General features: G+C 39.0%; 1 protein-coding gene across 3 annotated transcripts in view; it reads right to left on the minus strand.

The window, feature by feature from the left end:
* Positions 1-23,181, minus strand: part of PPP3CA (protein phosphatase 3 catalytic subunit alpha) — a 177,272-nt gene that overhangs the window by 152,343 nt on the left and 1,748 nt on the right. For 2 of the 3 annotated variants that reach the window (XM_048303072.1, XM_048303070.1), the window contains exon 1: positions 20,760-20,835. The exons of the other annotated variant lie outside the window; for it this stretch is intronic. In XM_048303072.1, coding sequence (XP_048159029.1) covers positions 20,760-20,820 — 61 coding nt within the window. In that variant the 5' untranslated portion in view covers positions 20,821-20,835. Of the gene's footprint in view, positions 1-20,759; positions 20,836-23,181 lie in introns of those variants that run through there. 3 annotated transcript variants of the gene reach the window in all.

Raw genomic sequence — 23,181 nt, forward strand, 5'->3', positions numbered from 1 at the left:
CCCAATGGATCTTTAAACAATTCAGTACAGAAATAAGGAATAAGGCCTTTTATCCATCAGATTCATGTCTTCCAAGCATTCATACAATGTCAGAAAAAACAGCTAATACACTACCCACAGGAAAACTGGCAGACTTTAAAATATTACGTGAAATACATTCATACTGCACCTGTAGACATTCAAGTACTGTCATCATTTTTTATGAACTTTAAAGGAGAGAGTCAGTGACTAAAATCATAGAATCATAGAATATGCTGAGTTGGAAAGGACCCATCAGGATCACTGAGTCCAATTCCTGGCTCTGCACAGAACATCCTGAGGATCACACACCATGTGACTGAGATCATTGTCCAAACACTCCATGAACTCAGACAGCTTGCTGCAGTGACTGCTTCCCTGGAGAGCCTGTTCCAGTGCCTAACAACCCTCTGGGTGAAAAGTCTTTTCCTGGTACCCAACCTAAATGTTCCCTTGGGTCCTGTCACTGGTCCTGAGAGTGAAGAGATCGGTACCTGCCTCTCTGCTTCCCCTTGTGAGAATGTTGAAGACTGCAATGAGGTCTCCCCTCAGTCTCCTCTTCTCCAGGCTGAACAAAACCAAGTGACCTTAGCTGCTCCTCACAAGGTTTCCCCTCCAGAGCTTCACCAGCCTCGTTACCATTCTTTGGAGGCTCTTCTTATATTGTGAGTGCTCAAAACTGCCCTCAGGACTCAAGGTAAGGCCACCCTAGTGCAGAGCAGAGCGGGACAATCCCCTCCTTGGCATGGCTGGCAATGCTGTGCCTGAGACACTCCAGGACATGGGTGGCCCTCCTGGCTGGCAGAGTACTGCTGACTCATATACAGAGACGATGAGAAGTCTTCCCAGCATTGTAATTCCAGTAGAAAACAGTGCTGGTCTTTCATGATTAGCTAAATAGTTTCATTTTTTGGTTCTTCTGCCTCGGAGTTCCCTTGCTATATTTCCAACATTTGAATGACATGTAGACTCTATATTTTTTTAAAAATGACGATCCTAATAAGGCACAAATCATCGTGCCAAATGTAACTTCCGTTCAGCCTGGATTATTTGGTCCCAAAAATGAGAGATGGATGCAAAAAAAGCTCAACCTGGAAGCCCAGGTCTATGAGCTTCCACTCTCTAACCCCTAAGTCAGGATGCCCAGGATTACAGAAGATTCTTACAAACACAGGGCCCAAATAATTCACCCCTCAGTGAGCAGGAAAGCCTTCCCCAGGGAAGGAGGAAACCACTGCAGAAGGTCAACAGGCAAAGTTCTGGCCAGTGGTTCGGCTTTCTCCACTATCAACAGAGAAGAGCACTAGGATTTCCAGCTGGATGAAATTCAGCTAACCATGGACAGTGGTAGGGTTGTTATTAATTTCTAAATATCAGTCAAAGAAGCATGTCTGATTAATTCAATTCTGCAGCCCTTTGAGCAATGTTAAAGGCACTGCAGCTGCTTGTCTCAAGATATTGGATTAAAAAAAAAAACATAAAACCTCACATGTTCCCACCCACAAATATGGATTTGGATCTATTTACAGAGGACTCGTTCTCAGTGTTGCACTCATAAACAGTAAGGATTATATTTTAAAGTCACGAGAGCCTATGTTCTGCACACAGCTAGAGAAAAGTTCTGCTACAACACTGGTAATGAGATTTACAAGGAAATGTACATACACAGGCACAAATGTTCCAATGCAAGGGCAACTCTGCATCAGTTCAGGAGTTTCCAGTATAGGGAAAAGATTTCTGTATGAATCCAAAATGTACAGAATATTTTATTTAAAAGGTAATATAGCAAGTCCACTTCCTCCTTTGTTGATTTTAATAAATGCACATGAGTTCTTTCTTACACTTCATCTTTGGAGAATATTATAGTTCATATAATGCATTTGGTCATTTAAAAAGCTGAAATGCTCAAACCGATGAAACCTTTTTAAAGAAGTTACTGCAGTTTGTCAAATACACAAAAGTCAATAAAAAGGGACAAGCACATCCATAGCTGTACTTTACAATTTTCAGATGTGCTATCAGATGTTCTACAAAATGGTCTTATGATTCTTCATTTTAGAATAGATATTTAACAGTGATTTTAGTTAGTTATTCTAGTTAGTTATTTAGTTGGTTAAATAGTTAGACTTGTGCCTTGCATCACAAATGAAATCACTCTAAGTTTTAGCAATCAGCTAATGAGCTTCACATCGAGAAGCAAAAAACTGAAGACCCTCAGCTTCTTTTTCCTCCTTCTACAGAAAGAAAAACATTTCAAATTGGCACAGAGGCTTTTAAGAATCCTACAGCAAGTGATCCACATGCAGAGGATCACAGGCCCTTCCTAGCATGAGGTGAGAGTCTCCTGACCTGTATTATGTTACAGGAATCATGGCAACAGCACCAGAAATGCTGAAGCTGCTCTGTCTGGATGGTGGGAGACTACAGAAGCAACCAGGCCACGAGCAGCAAGTCCTGCTGTCACATGGAGGGGAACAACAACCAAGATGCCCTTGGCAAGCACAGGTTACTGGTATTCAATAGCTCAGAAACCCTGGGCAGCCACCCTCCATCCCCTCCAGAAGGATAGGTGGCAGCAGAATTTGTTTAAAACATGTGGTTTTTTATAAATTATAAAATCAAAAGCATTTCACAGATCAAGAAAAAAGGGATGTCAGAGCTGTTCCTAGTACTTTATATCACAAAGTCAAAGCAAAAGGATAACAAAGTTTAAAAGGAACTACAACTTTCATATTAATCAGCAAGACATCATGAGAAGAATAAGACCTGGCACCAGTATCAAAAATACATCATTAAGTTACTAAACCAGCATTTTGCACTTGGCTTTAGGCAAGACACTGAGAAAACAGGTCATCATCTGGGCTTTGCAAGAAAGTTTCAAGAGATGTACCTCCCTCACAGACAGGATACCATGCCTTGTAATTATCCATTCAGCTGACCATGGAACAGAAAATGAGACATCAGCGGGAAAAAGTGTTTTCATCCAACTCCACTTCTACAAAACAACAAAGTATCAAACGCCAGCCTCTTGCAGATGTTTGCAAAAGCACTACACTGAAACTGTTGTTCTAATCAGAGTGCATACTGGAAGTTTTTAGATTTTGGTAATAACTTCTGTAAAATACCAGATTACATATTTCTGGAAAAAATAACCTACCTTTTAAGAACAAAAAAACTAAAAGAGAAAATTTGATCTTTGAATTTAGGATTCCTGTTGCATTTAATTAGCCTGTCTCAAGACCACCCATAATGATTTTGTGATTTATTTGAGAACTTAACATCACAGACAAGTAAACTCCTGTTGGCCCCTTGAACTAATCTAAAATAAAATGCTTTATTTTCAAAGAACTTAGTGAAGATCATTTACCACCAACCATTTACAGAAACTGTTTAGGTTAACAGAGATAAGGCAAACAGTATTTACCAGTCTTTAAGTGAATTACTCAGCCCTCTATAAACTGTTTTGTTTATCTGATACATTTAGACAGGACTGGTACAGGGAGCACCACAGCCAATGCGTAGAGTCACTGGCTCTTCAGCCATAGTGCAAGTAACAAAAAGAAATTACTGGGGGGGTGGGAGGGGAAGAGAGAAATGGCTGCACCTGTCACTTCAGTTAGCTAGCTAAAGCACAAACTCAACCATAAGCTTGTCACCCTTCCCCAAAGATGTTTTCTTGCACAAAGTCCAGGTGACCCACTGCGGCTGTGCTAAGCCACCCATCCTTGTGACTGCTCTGCACATTCAGCAGCCAAACCACTGCTCCTTGCAGATATCCAACCACTTGCCAGCCTTCACTGGCTCTAACATTAGTTGAATTAAAAGCAAAACAGTCTCCATACAGCTGAAGCAAGTACTTTATTAGACAAGATTGAAGAGAGTGGTCCATTTCCACTCACGTCCAGTCCAGTATGCAGAGGCTTAGGAATACTCCCGTATGAAATACTGAACAAGTTCTATAAACATCCACAAATATCCCCTTCAGCTTATTTTCAGCTAATTGAGTTTAGATGAAAGTTGGCTTATGTAAAAAAGCAACAATAATTTAAAAGTGACATATATATAAAAGGAATCCCAACTTAGAAATACACAACCTGTCTTTTTTACTTCTGTATGCAAATATCCCCATAAGGATTATTCTCCTGACAGCCCACCTCAGCTAGAAAACTGTTATAAGAATATCACTTTCTCCTCTTTTATAGTGACCAAAATGGAAGTAGTCTCTCACATAATATTTGATCTGATTTTCTGTACATGCTAGAATCAAGTATTTTTCCAAAAGCCTTCTGGCACCAGATCTCAAAGAACACAAACCTTTCAACGTGTTTTGTTTTCATTGTCTTTGGGATCATGTCACAAATTGACACAGTCCAGTAAAAAGAAAAAGGTGGGGGGAGGATGGGAAGAGGCAGGGTATAAAAGTGGAAGGAAAGATAAAGTGAGACAGGGTCACCAGACACCACCACCACTCCCTCTGCAAGCCATCATCTCTAACCCACAGAACTAGCTGCTTTGCAAACAGGGCAAATCTTCTCGGTCCTTCTTTTCATTAAATGCACAAGTCAAAAGCCTTTGTGAATAGCAATGCCAGCTCCTATTTAAAATGCAAAACCACTTTTTTAATTGTTGCCACCTGATCAAGGTAAAAACATGAATAATTACTTCTTAGTAGCCCTCCCTAATGCTGTAAATTTATGATGCTTTCAATTTGTAATAACACTTTCTCTGAGAAGTTGCAAGCAATTTATTCTCTATACACAGCTCTTCTATTAATTCCACACAGATTTTCTTGGGGAAGAAAAATCACCATAGGAGATACAGATCTTAAAGAATAATCAAAATAAACCTTTGCCTTAGGAAGGTATGTATTAGAGAAAATAAAATCTCTTCTGTCTAAAATTTAAGAGGCTTTTCAGAGAGTATTTGTCTTAATTAATCACTGCTATATAAAAACAAATTACTGCAAACTGTATTGGGATCCAAGCAGTTTTCAAGGGTTGGGATAATCGGTATTTGGCTGAGTGCCCATGAACATCCTCCAGGTCTGAGGATATACCAGAGCGGTGTACACTGTTTTAAGATACAACAATGCCTTTGGAGAGTTAAGTGACTGCACATCTGAGTCATTGTCTGAATGAGACATTTTAGCCTTTCACATACTTCCCAGTGCCAGACAGACTCTGGATTTCAGTGAAGTTATATCAGAGAGAAGACAAATCAAAAACAAAAGGTGCTGCAAAAACATCAGACTCTTAAACTTTTCTCACTGTAAACTTTTAAATATTATTCTGCAGGCAGCTCCACTACTTTCCATCCATAGCAATTCAAGTACAAAACAAAAGGTAACAAACATTCCGTTTAAAAAAGGGACAAAAAGAAGAAGCTGTGACTGCTTTAGAGAAGATGAAGAAGAGATTTGATACTGAAAACAACGAAAACTGACTATATTTGGAGTCTAGGCTTCACAGTAACAATTCATACTGTCATTTAAAGATTAAACCTTGCTTTTGTTCCAGTATCCTAGTTGTGGAGATCATGTTTCCCACACCTGAAGGGAAGTGGCAGGGAATATATACGCTCTAAGTTAAGAAAAAGACAAAACTGTACAAGGAGAACACACACATATGCATGCCAAATCCAATGCTTTCACCACACAGGTAATACCAAGTGGCACTATTCTGACAGCAATATTGATGTAACAGATTGGGGCACTAGATTCTAAATGAGAAGAATAAAATGCCATTTGTGACTCTACTGCTGGGATTTTGGAAGACTTACTGTAAGGAAAAGTCCACATTGGATTATATTCTGCATGAGAAGAAAAATTTAACATGATTTGTGAGAAACCTTCCTGGCTGTTTTACAAGGCATAGGAGTGAACAAAACCAAAAGCGAAGTAAAAGGAATACCACTGGCCTCACTGCACTTTTCTCCTGGGAGGACTAGTGGGCTTGCTTCCACTATTCTTTAAGAAAACCTTGAGGTAGTTTATGTACATCAGCATACAAAAGGCAACCTTTAGGGGAGGGGACTGTACACCTAAAAAGAAAAAGCCAGCAAAATCGGAAGTTCTCAAAAAGAGATTAAAAAAACCTGTTACAGCCTGTTAGGGAAGACAGACTGCACAGCCCAACAGGGCAGGGCACATCAGTCAGCCAGGCATGAAAGAGAAACACTCCGTTCTGAAGGAAGACGAAAGCTACATGGCCACACAGCCACACATGAGGGCATAATTTTCTATCAGTATTTGTTTTTTCTTCTTGTTCTTACATCATCCTGTCTTCGCAAAGAACATGAATTGAATTAAACAACAACAATCAGCATCTGCAATGTGAAGCCTGAACTCTTTCCTTTTCCATAGGGAGAGGGGCAAGCAACAACAACAAACCCCCCCCCCCCAAAAAAACAAAAACCAAAGGAAAAAAAAAACAAAAAACCACAAACAAACAAACAAACAAAAAAAAAAAACCAAAAAAAAAAAAAACCCCAGCACTTCACTTTTGGTACAAGTTACATGAAACCACCAGGTTTAAACAGACTATAGACTCAATGAGAAAAGGAAAGGTCAAACGTAAATGTTTTACACAGGTGCACAGAGCAAAGATCTAGGATCACCCTTCATCCCAGCAGGAAAAAGAAGGACTTCATGCCACAATTTCAGTTTAGCAATAAAGCAAAAATCCATATCCTCTTGCTGTGGCTATTGCCCTCGTGCCAGGGAAGCAAAACCACTTACAACAGCCTCACTTTGTACCAGGCACTTTGTACACCAGGCACCAGCATAAAAAATTCTGCAAGATCCCCAGCAAGGAGTAATCCAAGTTTCTTTGACTGCCACTGGGTGGGCACAGCCCCTCATGCTTCCTGCATAGGCCTGGCAATCCAGTTACAGGAGAACACCATCTATTAGCGCCACCAAATCCTCTCCAGTTTCAGGCCCTAGACTCAGTCCAGGTATGCCCAGTTTAGAATATGAGATTCAATTAAATGAGTCTGTAGTCATGCTTTAGAAGGTTTTCTGTGAACTTTGCTCATCGGACAGGAAATACTACAGCTGTAATTACTCTGGGATACCTTATTATTTCCCATTGGACTATCAGGATCTGAAACAAGAGGTAGGAGTTGTGTCTACAGAGCACTGGCTTTTTCAGCCAAGCATGGCACCAACTGGTCACAGCTCTTGCACACAACAGAAACAAAACATATCAGACCAACAGGTCTTGCCCTGAAACTGCTCTGCATCTCATACCTACTGAAAGTAACACGGATGGGTAGTTTTTTGCACGTTGGTCCTGGCCATTTGAGGTGTCTTCCACACAGAAGCCTTTCCAGCAAATCCGTTCCAGATTTATTCCCCTGCTGCTCAATTCCATTCACTAGACCCATGAAAAGGTTTTAGACTCTTGACAGACAACCCTCTAAAACAGAACTTGGCAGCTTCAGTAGACATTGGAGTGTTTGGTTTTGGCCTGTGAAAAGCTTCAAACTTTGCTCTTTTCTCCTGTTTAATTTCACTAGGATATTTTGTAAGTGTCCACATGGCAAACCTCACATGGCAGATAAAGAAGTTCGTATTTTATTCATTTTTGCCAAGCACCTTAGGTAAAAACAAACTAACAAAACCCCACCCAAGAATAGGAGACAAATGAGGATGTAAACTTGAAAGGCCAAAATATATAAGGCAGCTACAGTGTGTCTGTGTTATGTGTACGTAAGAAGCTTTACTGTAATCACGGTATTGTAAATATTTCAAGTACCCTGATTACAGAAGTTGACGACATGCATTCCAGTCATCACCATTTTCTTGGTACAGGAGAAAGGCATGACATTAAACAGTCCATATTAACACAGGTTTTATAGCGGTTAGGTCACCAAAGCAAGAAAACATCCTTTTTTTTCACAGAGACTCCAAATTTGCTAATAAAGAAGAAAAAAAGTCACATACAGATACATAAATTTTTCTAAGGTGTTTGCTGATTTGGGGGAAGGGGTTTGTTGTTCTTAGGTTTTTACTTTTTTTTTTTAATAATCAAAAGGCATTCATTTTGGTTAACTCAAGAATTAGAGTTAGTAACCTGTGACCTAAGACTTTTACAGGATTGAAAACGGGCAGAGAGTCTTCTAAAGCTTCAGAATCTTTTCAGTACATAGCACAAAGTATTAAATGCTATTGCCTCTGCAAGACCTGCCCGGCAACACAACTACCCACAGCTATTTCCCTATCTGAATGGGAAGTTAAATGCTACAGAGGAAATTGGTGGGATTTCAAGAAGAAAGCTTTTAACACTCACCTTTCCCTTACAGACTGGTTCTGGTTCACATACTCCTCTTCTGCTGCAGTGCCAGTGAACCAGAAACAGGTACACTTACACAAACAGGGGATGCTGTTCTGTCAGAAACTAACTAGCAGCATGCCTTGTATTTACTAGTCAATAGCAAACATCCAGGCTTTTTCTATTTCCAGTTCTACAGTAAAGTCTAGAAGCACCTGGATGACCTCAGGAAGATGTTTGTAGCATATTAGTCCTATTGTGTACAAACACATTGCCTAGATGAACCTTTTTTGTTCTGGTGGTTTCTCTGAAGAGAAACTAGACCTGTGACAGAGACTTCTACAGTGCTGCAGATACACAAACATGAATAAATAACTAACTATCCTCTCTGGCCCATTTATCATACTCAGCAGTTCTCACTACTGAAGGTTAATACTCCTTTCTCCTTTGAGGAGAAATTACTTCAATGCATAGATGCTGAAGCAGAAAACAAAAGGAATTCAAACTCCTCTTGTGACTTTTCCCTAGCTTCTAGCAGCATCCTTTCTGATTGTTGTTGTATATTTAATCAGTAATAAATTCAGCCTGTTGTTTTCCCAGCCTCCTACAACAGAGAGTATTTCAGAGCTAACCCAGCCTGCTCCTCCCTAGGTCCCTACTATGCTGAAACTTTCAGAAGACTCACCTTACTTATAATGCATCTGGTAAAGCTTAGCAGGTACTCATCAAGAAATAGGATTTTTTGCACATCCAGAAGGTAAAAGGGGGGATCAACAAAAAGGACAAAAAAAAACCCAACACAGTGATTTCAACAAGGAGTCCAGCAGTCAAATAGTTGTCATGTATTATTCTCATGTTTATAGATTATTATTTATAAATGCTTTTAGACTTTTTTAAAAAGGTCGTTTTTCTAGAAGACTGAGGCACAGGAGGGAAAAAAAAACACACTGAAAGAAACTGTTTTCACCACAATCCATGGTACTGGATTAACACGAAATCAAGCAAAAAAAACCTCACTTTGTAGTTAAAATACAGTTCTGAAAGGAATTTGCAGCATTCTCTGGCTAGACAGGTAATCTAATCTCACCGTTGATTCAGCTGCTCTGCTCTACACATTAGCGAAAGTATTATTATTGCCACTAGTTATCTTTGAATAAAACCGGCATTTTTTAAGCCAAAAAAATGTTTCTGTGGAACCTTTAGGGAGGCAGTTGAAATCCTGGCCCTGCATCAAGGCTCAGAAAGAATCCACTGCCCTCCCACAGCACTTTATTTTTTGAGAATCGTGACAGAACCAGGTTTTCGTTTTGCCAGTTTTGTTATATTGAAGCTTCTTTTTTGCCTGAAGTCTTATGATACCATAGTAATTTGTTAGTACTTGCTGATAAAATTATTTATTAGAGACAGCTTGCATCATCAGTTCAGACAAAGTAAGGCACAAACTGAACTCACTTTTAATCTTGTTCAACTTAACAGAGCATCAAGATACAGTAGATTCCCAACAACAAATCCCAGCACCACATATCTCCCATCAGAAATAAAGACACATTTTAAAATCTATACATTAACCTTTCCTCCATGGTCAAATATCTTCTCATTAATATAATCCATAGAATTAACTTCTTCTGGTGACTTACGAGCATGAGAGGTGCCCACTGTGCTAAAAAAGCCATCTCTTTACATGGCTGTAGCTGAGCAGGAGATGAGGACATAACCACTTCAAGAGAAATGTCCTGCAGCACAACTAGAGATATCCCTGGAACAGCCATTCATGCTTCAGGTAGGTGAATACATGCCACTAACAGCACCTGCAGCTTGTTGGGCTTTCCCATCTGCTCTTCATTTCCATGTATTCAAAGCACCTCTTCAGCTCCTCTCCTGAGTTTAGTTGCCAGGAGCATCTTTCCAGGTCATGATAGATATGTTAAACCAATCTCTCTGTCCTTTTTTTTTTTTTTTTTTAGGATATTTGAGGTAAATCTTTAACACTCTACCTGCCTTTTGGCAACCAGTAAGTTCTCCAGAACCACATTTTTCTAATTACAGATAATTAATTCAAAGACTATTAAATTAAGTCAAAGGCACCAGCAAGCCCTCTCCCCAGTTACTGTTCAATGTGTTGCAAAGACAGTAAATGCATTTAAACTTCTTTCATATGTTGCCCTAGATTTTAATTTATATTATGATTTATACTATACCGAGGCAATTCATGCTTTAAAAATAAAGTCTCTGTCTGTCTTTTTCCTCAAACATATCTAGTCAACTGAGCAACCCTGGAAGCTACACTTTCAAAACAAAAAAATTACCTCCATTATCCAGATTAATTATCCATGAAGGTGATGCCACCTACAGAACTTGCTCAAAACTTTTGCTCTACTAACTTTTCTGAAGCAGTCAGCATAATTTTGTCATACTCTTAACTTTTCCAATGCTTATTTTCATTTTCTGTTACCCACATCAAGAGACTCCCTTATCTCAGGTTTGATCTGACTTTTACAGATGCAAGATTCACCTATTTCCTAGTCAAGTTTAAAGGGCAACAATCACCTTCATTAAGAAACAAATAACCATGACAAAGCAGGAAAGAAAAAAAAACGCCAGAGAGTGTCAGAGGTGAAAGACAATTGCTATCACTCTCAATTTCAATTGTCATGACACTATGGAAAAATCAGACGAACCAAGGACTAGGGAAAGATAACTACTTCCTTCCAGTAATTCGAAAATTGACCTTTCTGATGGTCTGAAGCACTGGCAGTAACTACAAAAGATTAATATAAAAGCTTCTTTCCCTTTTTCTTACAGTTGCCCAAAGTGAAGTACAGTGGTCATACTATCTGTCCTGCTTTCAAGCTACATCAAACTCCAGAGCTGCACACAGGAGATTCTGAAACTTGTCAAGAGTGATCTGTGCAAATATTTTGCCAGCAACACTACTGTGGATCCATTAATTCAAATATATATATATATCTCTTCCCAATGCAGTGTATCTTGCTGCTATGCCAAGATAATTATTTACATAGTAGACCCTCAATCACACAAAGCATTCTTCCTGTAGAACACCTCATTAGCAAACATTAACTTTTCATTTTTAAAGGGAGATTTCTGTACTTCATGTTTGGTCAAAAGGTCTCCAAATCGATCAAGTGTTTTAATTATCCATTTAACAGAGTTGAGTAAAAAGCGATCACAGAAGAGTTGAGGTTGAAACGGGACCTCTGTTGGTCAGCTGCTCCAGCCAACACCTGTGCTCAAGCAGGGCCACCTTAGAGGCAGCTGCACAGGGCCCCACCCAGATGGCTTTTGAATGACTCCAAGGATGGAGACTCCACAACCTCCCTGGGCAACCTGTGCTAGTGTTTGAAAAGCAGAAATTCACTTACTCTGAGAGCTGTCGATTAGTGCCTTTTACCTCTTGCCCTGTCACTGGGGACTACTGACAAGAGCTTGGCTGCCCCTTCTCAATTTCCTACAACCAGCATTTACACACACAGATAAGGCCCCTCTGAGCCTTGCCTTCTCCACACTCAGTGGCCCCAGCTCTCTCAGATTTCCTCATATGAAAGATGTGCCAGTCCCAGGCCCACCTCTGTGCGCCAGCACTGAATTTGTTCCATTATGTCCATGTTTCTCCCATACTGGCGAGACCAGAACTGAATCCAGCACTTCAGGTATGGCCTCACCAGTGCTGAGGAGAGGATTCACCTCTATCAACCTGCTGGCAACAATTCTCCTTATGCAGCCCAGAAGGCTGTTGGCAAATTCTCTAAGATGACCCATAAAAACCTCTGTCTCCATAAATCAAGGGGTGAAGGCAAAGAGTCTAACGCACTTTCAGAAGCTACAGCAACTGGATTATAACCAAAAAGATATCTGCAGAGTAACTTTCTGATGGGCAGTACTTCTGAGATTAGCCAAGGTTATACAAATACCCCACAGCAAAATACTGTCTGTTAACAACAGGATAAAAGATATAAGGTTAATAGTGTACAGAAAATTCACATGCATTTAAGACTTCTGTTAATGACAGTAACATCCCTCATCTTCTCTGTGGTAAACAAACAGTATTTACATGTGAGGTAAGTGTCACCTGAGATTCAGAGCTCCAGGGAAGGAGCAGTAACTTGTTAAATGGATAAAAGTATGCTATTCCCTAATGTAAAAGCTCTGTATGTATAAATTAACTTTCATATACTTTCATATGTCACACAGAAACTGTAAGATATGGACTAATTGCTAAGAGCCCAGCAAAGTGCCACAAAGATGACTTAAGGTACCAAGGCATCCCTCCTATGATGAAAGGCTGAGAGAGCTGGAAATAGACCAGATGACCTCCAGAGGTCCCTCCCAGCCATAACAATTCTGGGCTTCTGTGAAGCTGTCAGAGCTTGTGCTTTTTCACTGAGAGTGATTGAGAAAGGTACTTTTGACACATCATTCATAAAAAATTACAGATACACTATTTCTCCAGTGAAGTGGGAAGCAGAAGATTAAATAATAAAGAGAAAAAACCCCCAAAAAACAAATCAATCCATACCTGGCGAGGTAGTCAACAGCCCAGAAGCTAAAACTGATCTCTCAACTGCAATGAGTGCAGGTTCTTCCCCTTTTGTAGTACAAGTATGGGATTTTTTTGAGTTCACTTCTTTCCTCCAACTACCAAAAGTAACCTTATCTCAGGATGCTCAAAACACAGCATCCTAAAGTCATTTTCCCCTCCTTGTTACTGATAACATAAGGAAAGATTAGAAGTTATGCTTAACAGAATATATAAGCCCTTTATCTCAGCAAACTTTTTTTAAAAAAATATGCAGAAAGTTCATTCTCTGATAATCTAAACCAAACTTGGGGGTATACACACAGAGTATATGACTAACTAAAAATTTCACCAACTGCCTTTGCTAGTTCTCTGCTTGTTCACATTCCCCAGTAGCTACCACCCAGCTTCCTGCCCTGCTGCACAGGCACCTCCAAGATACTCAGCTGAGCCAAGAGGGCTTGTGAGACAAAGCAGTCTCAAAACAGCTCTCTGCTTTGGATTTCTAAACTACCTTAGTTCTAAATTCCCTTAGTAACCCTTCACTGCACTGAACACACACACCCTTGCCCACTGTGCTCTTCATTTCCTCTTCCCAAACTCCCAAATTGTAGTCCCAATACACCATGTTATGCCATTAGGTTCCCCTCTAGTAATCACAGACACCACCACTTGTGTGACACAGGATAGCAGGTCTCTCAGGGAAGTAAACAATGCTCCCACACCTATCTGATATGTACATCTTTAGTACCACTCGGGTGATTTTAAGATTTACTCTGGTATATCCGAAAAGTAAGTTAAACAGATTTTATTTAAGGTGACCCAAATGTGTTCATTACCAAAGAAAACTCCTTTGTAAAAGGACACAGAAAGAAAATGTATACATAAGTCTTCTACTTGGTTTTCCAACAATAAAGAACAACCATATGCACATACACAGGAAACATTTTGAACTACACTTCTGAAGAGAGAGCAACAGAAAGGCAAACTTTCTTGGCAAACCAGCCACCTACAAACAGACAAGTTCCTCCTCACTGGGTAAATGAGAGCATCGCAAAGTAGAAAGGCACTCAGCTCACTCTTAGAATAAGAGCTAATGCTGTCAAAGATCAGATTTAACAAAGTAGTTTAAACCAAAGAGAAATCATGCACTGAAAAGGGAAGGCCAAAATAAGAAATCCTAGGATGACAACTTGATTCACAGTTTACTCAAGTTAATGAAAGACTCCAACTCCCACAGATTTCAGTGGGTTATGAAACAGGTCCTGCAGAGGGAAATGTTCCAAGTCACAAACAGCAATGCCGTATTTTGATACGTAATTGCCACCACTGCCTATGAAGAAATCCCTGGTGTAAAATAGAGAACAAATACAATAATCTCACTTTCTCATTTTAAAAATGGCATGGAAGAAACAACAAAAGAAAGTTATTGAAGAGAACTAGATTGTTCCCAGCTGTTGTCATAGAACACTACAGCTGTTCATGTCATTGTAGCTAATGACCAGTTGCACTTTTTAAAAACTGTAACACAGTATGACCATTGTAATCTACATCAAACTGAAACTTGGCAAGCATCATGGAAAAAAAGACTAAAAAATTATTTTAATTCTGTTGGATTTCATTTTTTAATTTCTGTTCATGGGTTGGTTTTGAGTGCTCTGAGGGGATAGGAAGGGATCTTGTATGAATGGTTCTTTATTCACATTGTCAATTATGTTAAACTACTTTAAAAATCATGGTAAATAACAGGTATTAAATTACCAAAATTGTCTTTTCCAGTAATAAAAAGAGAATTCAACTCATAAATCCTGAAGGGTTTCTTTTGTTGAAGAGGTGTGCTGACTAAAAGTCTCAAGTTCAAAGAAGATGATGAAACATCTTTTCTCTGGAGCGAAGAAGAGGGTAGGCTTCACCATCTAGAAGCTTTTAATTGTTTTGTTAACTGAACTATACATGAACCAAATCAGATTTTTTCATAAAGATTCAAGTACACAAATGCAAAGAATAGGTTAAAATAGAAAATCCCATATATTTAGATGCAGAAAGAATTTTCAGATACAGCTCTCTTTAATGGAGCATTACTCCTTGACAGATGGAGGAAAAGCTAGGGGAAAGCATGTGTTCCCACATAAAATCTCCACAAAACCTGAAACATACTATTTCAAGTAATTTTGTGTAATGTCTCAGGAAAATGAGAGTATAGCTTCCTCTCTAGCCATGTGTCTTCCCCTCCAAGATCATCTATATAGAGCTATAGACCAGAAAGAAATCACAAGCTCCTGCACTGCTTTTTATCTTCCCTATAGTTATCAAGAAAATCAGTAATTTATTGAAGAAACCTAGAAGTCATTTTACCAGTTTCTCCACTTTAGGACACAAAAACACTTCCAAAGAAATTCCAAATACTTCAGAAAGACCACCACCTAAATACACACCGCTTAGAGCCACTTTTGTGCCACCAACCTGGGACTCTGCAGCAAGTAACAAACACAGCTGCAACAACCAACCAATGAAAACTAAGCTTCCTTATGCAAAGAAAAGACAGAAATAATTGCTAAACATGTACTTATAACCAAACATAGCAACAGATAACAAGTTAGAAGCTAAGCCTCTTCACTTTGGGACATCTATCCAGACTGCAAAAGATTTCTTTCCAAATGATGGTTACTTTAAAACATAAACAACTCTGAAAATTTATGCAGCCACACAGTTATTGATCTGCCACCATCAGCAAATTTAGAAAATAATAAAAAAGTAAAATCGTATACCCTACCTTCAAAGACACTCACAAAAATCTAAATAAAAATCTAATCACACACTACATGAGGCCAAAACCCTGTAGTTTGGATTCCATTAATTAAGCCTATTGAACAATGCCCAGAGTGACTGTTACAAGACTGTAGCATCACATCTGCATAACCCATTATTAACACATGTTATTTTCACCATTCCAATCAGAAGTTCAAAGTGCACTTCCTTTCTTATGGCAACATTGTGCAGACTTGATATTTTTGTACAATTAGGAAGTATTAGACAAACACTGTAGCGGAATTTGCTCTATAGCAAGTTTGGGGTTTTTTTCCTTTCACTCCCTCAGCTCTGCATTGTGCAGCAGTCAAGATAATTCAAAGTATTTCGGCTGACAGGAATCTGATGCAATAAAATGCCTCAGCCAAATGCCTCTAAAAGACGGGGTGGAGAAAAAGAATATTGGACAGAATACTGTCATACCAATACCTGTCTCCATCAGTACATGTTTAACCCCATTACAGCACTTTTTGATTTTGAAAGCTTGATTTTATTAAGCCAGATATGCCTATCTGAAAGATGAAAATAGAGCTACTCCGTTTTTCAAAGATTTTATACAAAGATTTATATTTTTAGTATAGTTTTTCCCTTTCTTTTCCACAAAGGTTTGGTACAGTCTCAATTACAGACTAGGTTCTGCACCTTCTAAGCCTAAAGTGGGGGTTTTAAAATTCACTCATTTGTGGTAAACCTCAGGATTTTTCTCAAGTATTACCAACTTCACCAAACATTACCTTTCATTGCTAACTAACTTCCATGTCTGTTTACAAAAACACCAAAGCACGAGGGCCCATACCACCTCCCTTTCAAGTTAACGAAAAAACACGCTGTCCATAAAAGCTCTTAAAGCTTTTTGCAAACTACATGAGTTCAAACTACCAGTCACACTATGAATGTTCAACATAACCACCAAGAAACCTGCAAGCAGCAGCTGAGCTGCAGAATAGAGACATCCTTCTGTGACAAGCTGGGAAGAGCTTGAACAGCACACCGACAGTGGAGCTATTCACTGAAAAGAAAGCTACAGTCAGCAGCGGGCTGCAGAGTTACAAGAGAAGTCTGAGAAGAGGCAGAATATACTTCCCCTATTCTCATGGGCTTCCCCAGGCACCTACAGATGCACCAAAAGCAAAGACATGGTGTTCCATGAACCTCTTGCATTAAATACATGCACCCAAATCACCCAAATCTACCAGGCAGCTCTTAGGCTGATCATCATATTTAGCAATTAGCAAGGAAGTGTAAGAGCAATAAGGAGAGAAGAGTTTGCAAAAATGCAGGGCAGGAACGGACAGGAAAAGAAAGGGCATTTTGAAACATGAGAGGGAGAAAGCATTAAAAACTCAATTTGCTGAGAAGAAAAAGGAGCTGCAACAGAAGTTCAGCACAGCTTTTAATTACAAGTAGAAAGAAGTTTGAGTGATAGGCAAGTTTCAAATGACATGTTTTCAAAAACTGGTTAAATACAGCCTAAAGTGAAATGATGCCATCTACACCTTAGACACACGCACCCCCAGACACACAAGAACTAGCTTCTAATTAAAACCACCATTTTTAATGTGTGGTGCCTTTCCACTCTGCTTCTTTTCCTCTCCAGCTCCAAACATAAATGGCGTTAGCTGGAAACTAGCTGGAGATGATGTTGGCATCCTAAATCAACCTTAAATAAGACAGTCACGTTCTCCTCATACAGCAGTGTTGCCGTTTCAACGTTACCATGCCTAAGCTCTCAGATAAATAGAGGTATCAGTCAGTTTAAAACACACACAGATGACTGTCAAGGAGGTACTACTCTGGAGGTGTTATTTCAACAGTGGCAGCTTTTCTGAAGGAAGAGTAAATAGGGTAGGAATTAGTTCCAATTTTTACCTTTAAAAGAATGACCTACCATCATACCACTTACTGTCTCCACTTATTGTCATTTTTCCACATATGATCTCTGGTCTCTTTCTTCATTCAGTAATTACAGGAAAACAGTAAACATGAACATGGAGTACTACCTCCAGCAATCATACAGCTCAATCTACAGTGGCAGACCCCTCAGTGAGCCACACACTTAGGTGAACATACATACTTAGGCTGCACATGCAGTATAATGGTTTTCAAAACTGGGATGATACTTTCCCCCATTACTGAGTAGACATAAAATTATCTTCTATGGGGAAAGTCAAGGTAAATGACTGATTATCAGAAGAGGAAATTATTTCAGTTCAGTGTTCAGCTGAAGAACCATTGTGAAATCATAGCCTGTATTTGATTCATGAAACCACATACAAAAGAATATAAGAAGGCACCTTTTCATGAAGATGATTTGAAGTGGCTTTTACTTCAGAAACTTGTGGCTTCTTTCATGGCATGCTTACAGTAAGTGTTAAGCAGTATCTCTCCACCTTAAAATACCCTTAAGGAAGAAGTACTTTTTTCCACATTCCTTGAAGCTATAAAGAAGAAACTAATCCCCACTATATGCTGCTTCAACACCACTGAGAAGCCTAAGATAAATTAATATTCACATTTAAATGGAGTACAAAATTTGACTTATAGTCCTGCTTTTGTACTGCAAGTAAGAGCCACTCAGCAAAACAGAAGAAACTGGAAAAAAAAAATAGGAAAAGATGAGTTGGGAGTATCCAAGCTATGGGCACTTATTTATTGACATTACCCAAAATTACATTTGATAGAAAATCCCTTTAGGAATACCAAACAAAAAACGCTGTGCTAAGTTCTAGAAGTCTAGAACTACAAAAAGATAATTTAAAGTATCAAGTTATATAACCAAAGGTAAATATACTTTGCACTTGATCTTACTGCCACAACCTGCACTGAAATGCAAGCATATCCATGCAAAAACGATCATTTTTAAGTGGGCTACATGTGATGGAAGTAAATACCATTCAATTTGAGAATGGATAGCAGAGAGAAAACAACTGTTCTCTACAACATCCCCCTATGGAAAATGACCTCAACTGGCTCACATTTTCCAATTAAGTTAAATGCTGATATCATCCAGTATGGACTCCTCTTTCAAGATTACCACCACCAGTGGTATTAAAAGCACCAGCTCCCTAGAGAGGCTCAGTCAAAAAGAGCAGGCAAGAGTAGACAGCTTTAGCCAATGTGGAATTCAAAAGCATACAAAAGCTTTCTAACACACAAGGCAATTTTGTGCCTCGCATCATATCAGCCCTACAACTCAGCATGCCACGCTCATCATACAGAGCATGAGAAAAGCCTCCCACCTATGCAGAGCAGCAATAACTATGTAAGAAAGGCACCCTTCAGCATGTGCGCAATTTTCCCCCTATGCCTATACAGCAAAAGACTTGTTTCACTGAAGGGCTTATTTACAAAATTATCTTAATGACTAAGAGACTCAGTGAGTTCATAAATCTAAACAAATCACCAGCTTTATAACACATAGTCATCAAAGACTGTACTTTGGTTTTGTTTCAGTTTCTCAGTACCATTCATAATCCCTCATGAGTGTTACACACCTACAGGTTTACATAATATAAAACATACAAAGACTGCAACACATAAGTGTCACCCAGTTCATAAAATCTATTGGTCTTACAAGTATCGACTTAGTTTTGACATGAGGTAGAACAAATTGGTTACATATATAAAAATCATAACGCAGCAACCTTGTTGTCTTTCCTAAACAACCATAATATCTCTCCAAGTACACTCAGTTGTTTTCTGCTCTCGGGTACCCCTCACACAGCTTGTTTGATAAATGTACCAGGAGATTTGCAACTACAGAGTTACTAAAACTGAGGTGGATGTACACCTGTTCCTTCAAATGAAGGTAAGAGTGGATAGGGGAGAGCAGGTAATCCCCAGCTGTACAAGTGCCACCTTTCTGGCATAGCTGTGGGTGTATTCTCTAGTTAATAACACACCTTAAACTCAGATGCAGGCTTCTTCAGAGCAAGCAAGCATATTCCTAAGTGCTACAACAATAAATTAATTCAAAGTAAAGTGAAGTCAGCTCTCCTATGCCAACAGGAACAGCTACAAAGCAATTCCTTCTTTTTCCTCATGAGGCTCAGGTAGACACAATCTTCAGCACCCTCAAAAGACAGACACATCCCCATTTACTCTACTGTATTAGACAGTTAAAACACTTCAAAGTAACCCATGTCCTTGTCATAAATTACCAATACTCAGATTTACAGCAAAATATATATGAAATACACCAACATTAAAGACACTCAGGTCAACACAATTACTCAAAAACCACTGAAGCACTTGCAGGACACATCTATGCTGGAAAAATTGAACCTGATTCAGAGGAAGACAGAGGCAGGCTTCTGCAATTCACCAATGCTGGATTCCAGCCTGGAGCACAAGCATTTGGTGGCTACACACAAGTTTCCCTGGACTAACGGGAATTAGCAATGAAGTTTAGAATTTCTACTACTGACAGCAATTTTACCTCTCACAAATCTGAAATTAACACTGATGGTGACATATCGATCATGAGCTGGCATTCATATTACATTACAAACAACTGTCAACCTGCACTTTAGGAGAGCATTAACAATGACAGTTTGAAACTCAGAGACAGCAGAGACCTGTGTCTGGTTTTACTGTGTTGTCAATTGCTGATATAACTGTGTACACCTCCCCATGCAATGCCCAAGAGGAAAGGAGACTGCCAACACCAAGGATCACAAGTTGCAGCCCTTCTAAACAGCTGAGATGGAATTATTTAATTAAAACTTCACTTCTATGAAAAAAGCACCAAACAAACAAGAAGTCCACACAAAAGCATACAATCATTTTACCTGCCCAGAAAAAATCAAAACAATTATTGTACCTAACTAACCACAAGATTTCCAAGAAATACTGACTTCACTTTTTTGTCCAACTACTCCAGTTGACTTTCAAAGTTTTTATTTAAGATTACTCTGCTTCAGAGCAGTATTCCTCAGAGGCACTAATGCAACACTAAATACTTTGAGGAGGTCAAGTAACACGATACATGGCCTTCCTTTCCCCATAGGTGGGGTTCAAATCTTGCTAATGTCAGTAGTGAGCAAAAGCTGTTGACATCAGGCAGCTGAGCCATGTGGAATGAGCTACCATCCTCAGTCCAGTTTTTCCTGGACAGGTACTCCTACCTTCACAAGAACAACCAAGCCCACGCTCTGGCTGGCAAGTCTCAGCAGTTAGAAGCAGCATGGATAAGCAGTACCTTCCTCAGTCCTGAAGAAGAACAAGAACTTTTAAGACAGCTCTGTTCAAGTGAAAGCTGCACCACACCACTAAACAAAAAGGCAAGGAATTTCAATTCGTTAAGTACATCAAGTCACCACCTCCCACAACAGTATGCTGTCCTGAGCCTTGACCCCACAAACACCTGAATGCACCTGAACATATGGTTTATCCTATTTGCAGTTAACAGACCAAAGTGTTGCTCCTCTACAGCATGACAAAATCCAGAGAGTAAAGGTGAATTGTGTAATTTGCATCACAGCATACATACTCTCTCAAGGAGAGTACCAGGGTAAATTGAAAGTACCCCTCAAACCGTAACTACATTCTCTAGATTAATTTTACTTTTTCCTTTAGCTCAACAAAACAGATGGTTTTGTCAGCTTTAACAGGAATTAATTTGCTTCCGAAAACTTGACATTATACACAAACTTGAATTTCTTCTTTACACTGCTCACTGTGTGACAGTGTAAGATCTGCATAACAAAGACCAGGACATTAAAGACATTAGGGGCTCCCAAGCCTTTTTCCCCTTATCCCAAAAGCATGTTTTATTTTTGAACCAAATCAGTTTAAATACAATTCAGACAATTCAAAAAAGCAAAGCAAAATGAGTGTGAGATAAAATCCTCGCCAATGGAAATACTCCACTTCTCCATATATTTGAGCTTTTTAAGCATGAAAAGCGAAAAAAAAAAAAAAAAGACCCAAACCCACAGCAACTCCCTGAAGAAGCAGCTCTCAGCCACAAGCTGCTGGAACTGTAATCCCCCCAAGCCCGTCCCACTGTTACATAACAGTGCCAAGCTAGGATTTTCACCAGCTAGCCCAGAGTTACTGTTAGAAGGAGACATCTCCTATCACACACCAGCAACAGAAGGGGTTTTAAAATAAATTTAAAAATCAACAAAATGTAATAAAAACAAACCAAAAAAATCCCACACAGGCAAGCAGAGGGAAAAATTTAATCCAGAGACTACATCCATGTTAAAAGCATTTCCTTTTCAAGTAAGGTTTTATATGATAAAATAACTTAGAAGAACTTAACTAACTTGGTTTCTCAGGTTATACCTTTGATAGTCGGTTTCTCACCAAAATAACAAGACTTCAACTACTTATAAAGGTGCTCACAAAAATACGTTTTTAATTATTCTTTATTAATTTAACACAGCAAGCCCATTTCAGTTGTTCATCTCAAGAGGGTACAAATCATGTCCTATATGACAGAAACAACAGTGATCTTTCCTCTCTTACCACCGGTTGTTTTCTTGATTTCCTTAATGCCCATATGAAGGCAGTGTGAAGTGCCTATGATGCAGCAAAGACTAATCCTATTAACAATCAGTTTACTGTGTACTGCACTCTTCAGATGCTATTTTAAGACCTTAAAAGGATTTCAATATTTAATAGAGGACTGAACCAGTTAAGCAGATCTTCCGATCTACATTGAAACACTGACATTATGAGATCAACAGTTAGCAGGGGCAATGGACACCCAAGCAGCATCGACGCTCTTTTTGTTCAAGACCTGATCTCAGTGTAACCAAGTGGATTTCTCTTTGTGTTGCACTATAAAAATATTTAACTATACATACTGCTAAGTTTTCTTAAAGATAGCAGGTTTAGATGTTTGAGACATTTACGTGTGTGAAAAATGCAAGGGGCAATTGCTGACAAAACACATTTAGATGAGCTGAAACCACTGAAGGTTTTGCAAATACTGAAATAATTCCTATTCATGACAAACATTGTCTTAAGCCAAAGGAAGTGCTGCCACAGCAAAGATCAGGACATTTGGCCAAGTATTAGGACCAAGAAGATTAAGGAAATAAAAAAAATGAGACACACCATAATAATGAAGTTTTCCTAACAGGATGGTCGTTTGTTGTTTCTACAGGAGATGAGTAAAGCCTACTCTTGGCGTGATATAACAGACCGAAACTTAAATCGCAAATATTCCAGATATTACAAGATAAAGGTAAACTTATAAGTAATTTTTTTGAAATTCTTGCAATTATGTTTCTTACACTATCAGAATATCTACAATTTGCTTTGGAGGGGCATAAAATGAAGTAAGAGGGGAAAAGACATAAGAAGGTAAGCGTAAATATAAACACAAAACCATAAATAACACATCTTTCCAAATAATATTTACACTGAGCGTTTAATTTTGGCATACACTCATGTAAATACAGAAGTGCACATATTTAAAGGCCATTTCCATTTCTAGCTTCCCAGGGTCTGGACAGATGCATGCTGCACCTAGGATTTGTGCTGTCCACTGTAGCATACGGGTTATAACCTAACTGGGTGAAATACACTAGAGCT

Source organism: Corvus hawaiiensis, chromosome 5, assembly GCF_020740725.1.
Source record: "Corvus hawaiiensis isolate bCorHaw1 chromosome 5, bCorHaw1.pri.cur, whole genome shotgun sequence".
NCBI classification, from domain to species: domain Eukaryota; kingdom Metazoa; phylum Chordata; class Aves; order Passeriformes; family Corvidae; genus Corvus; species Corvus hawaiiensis.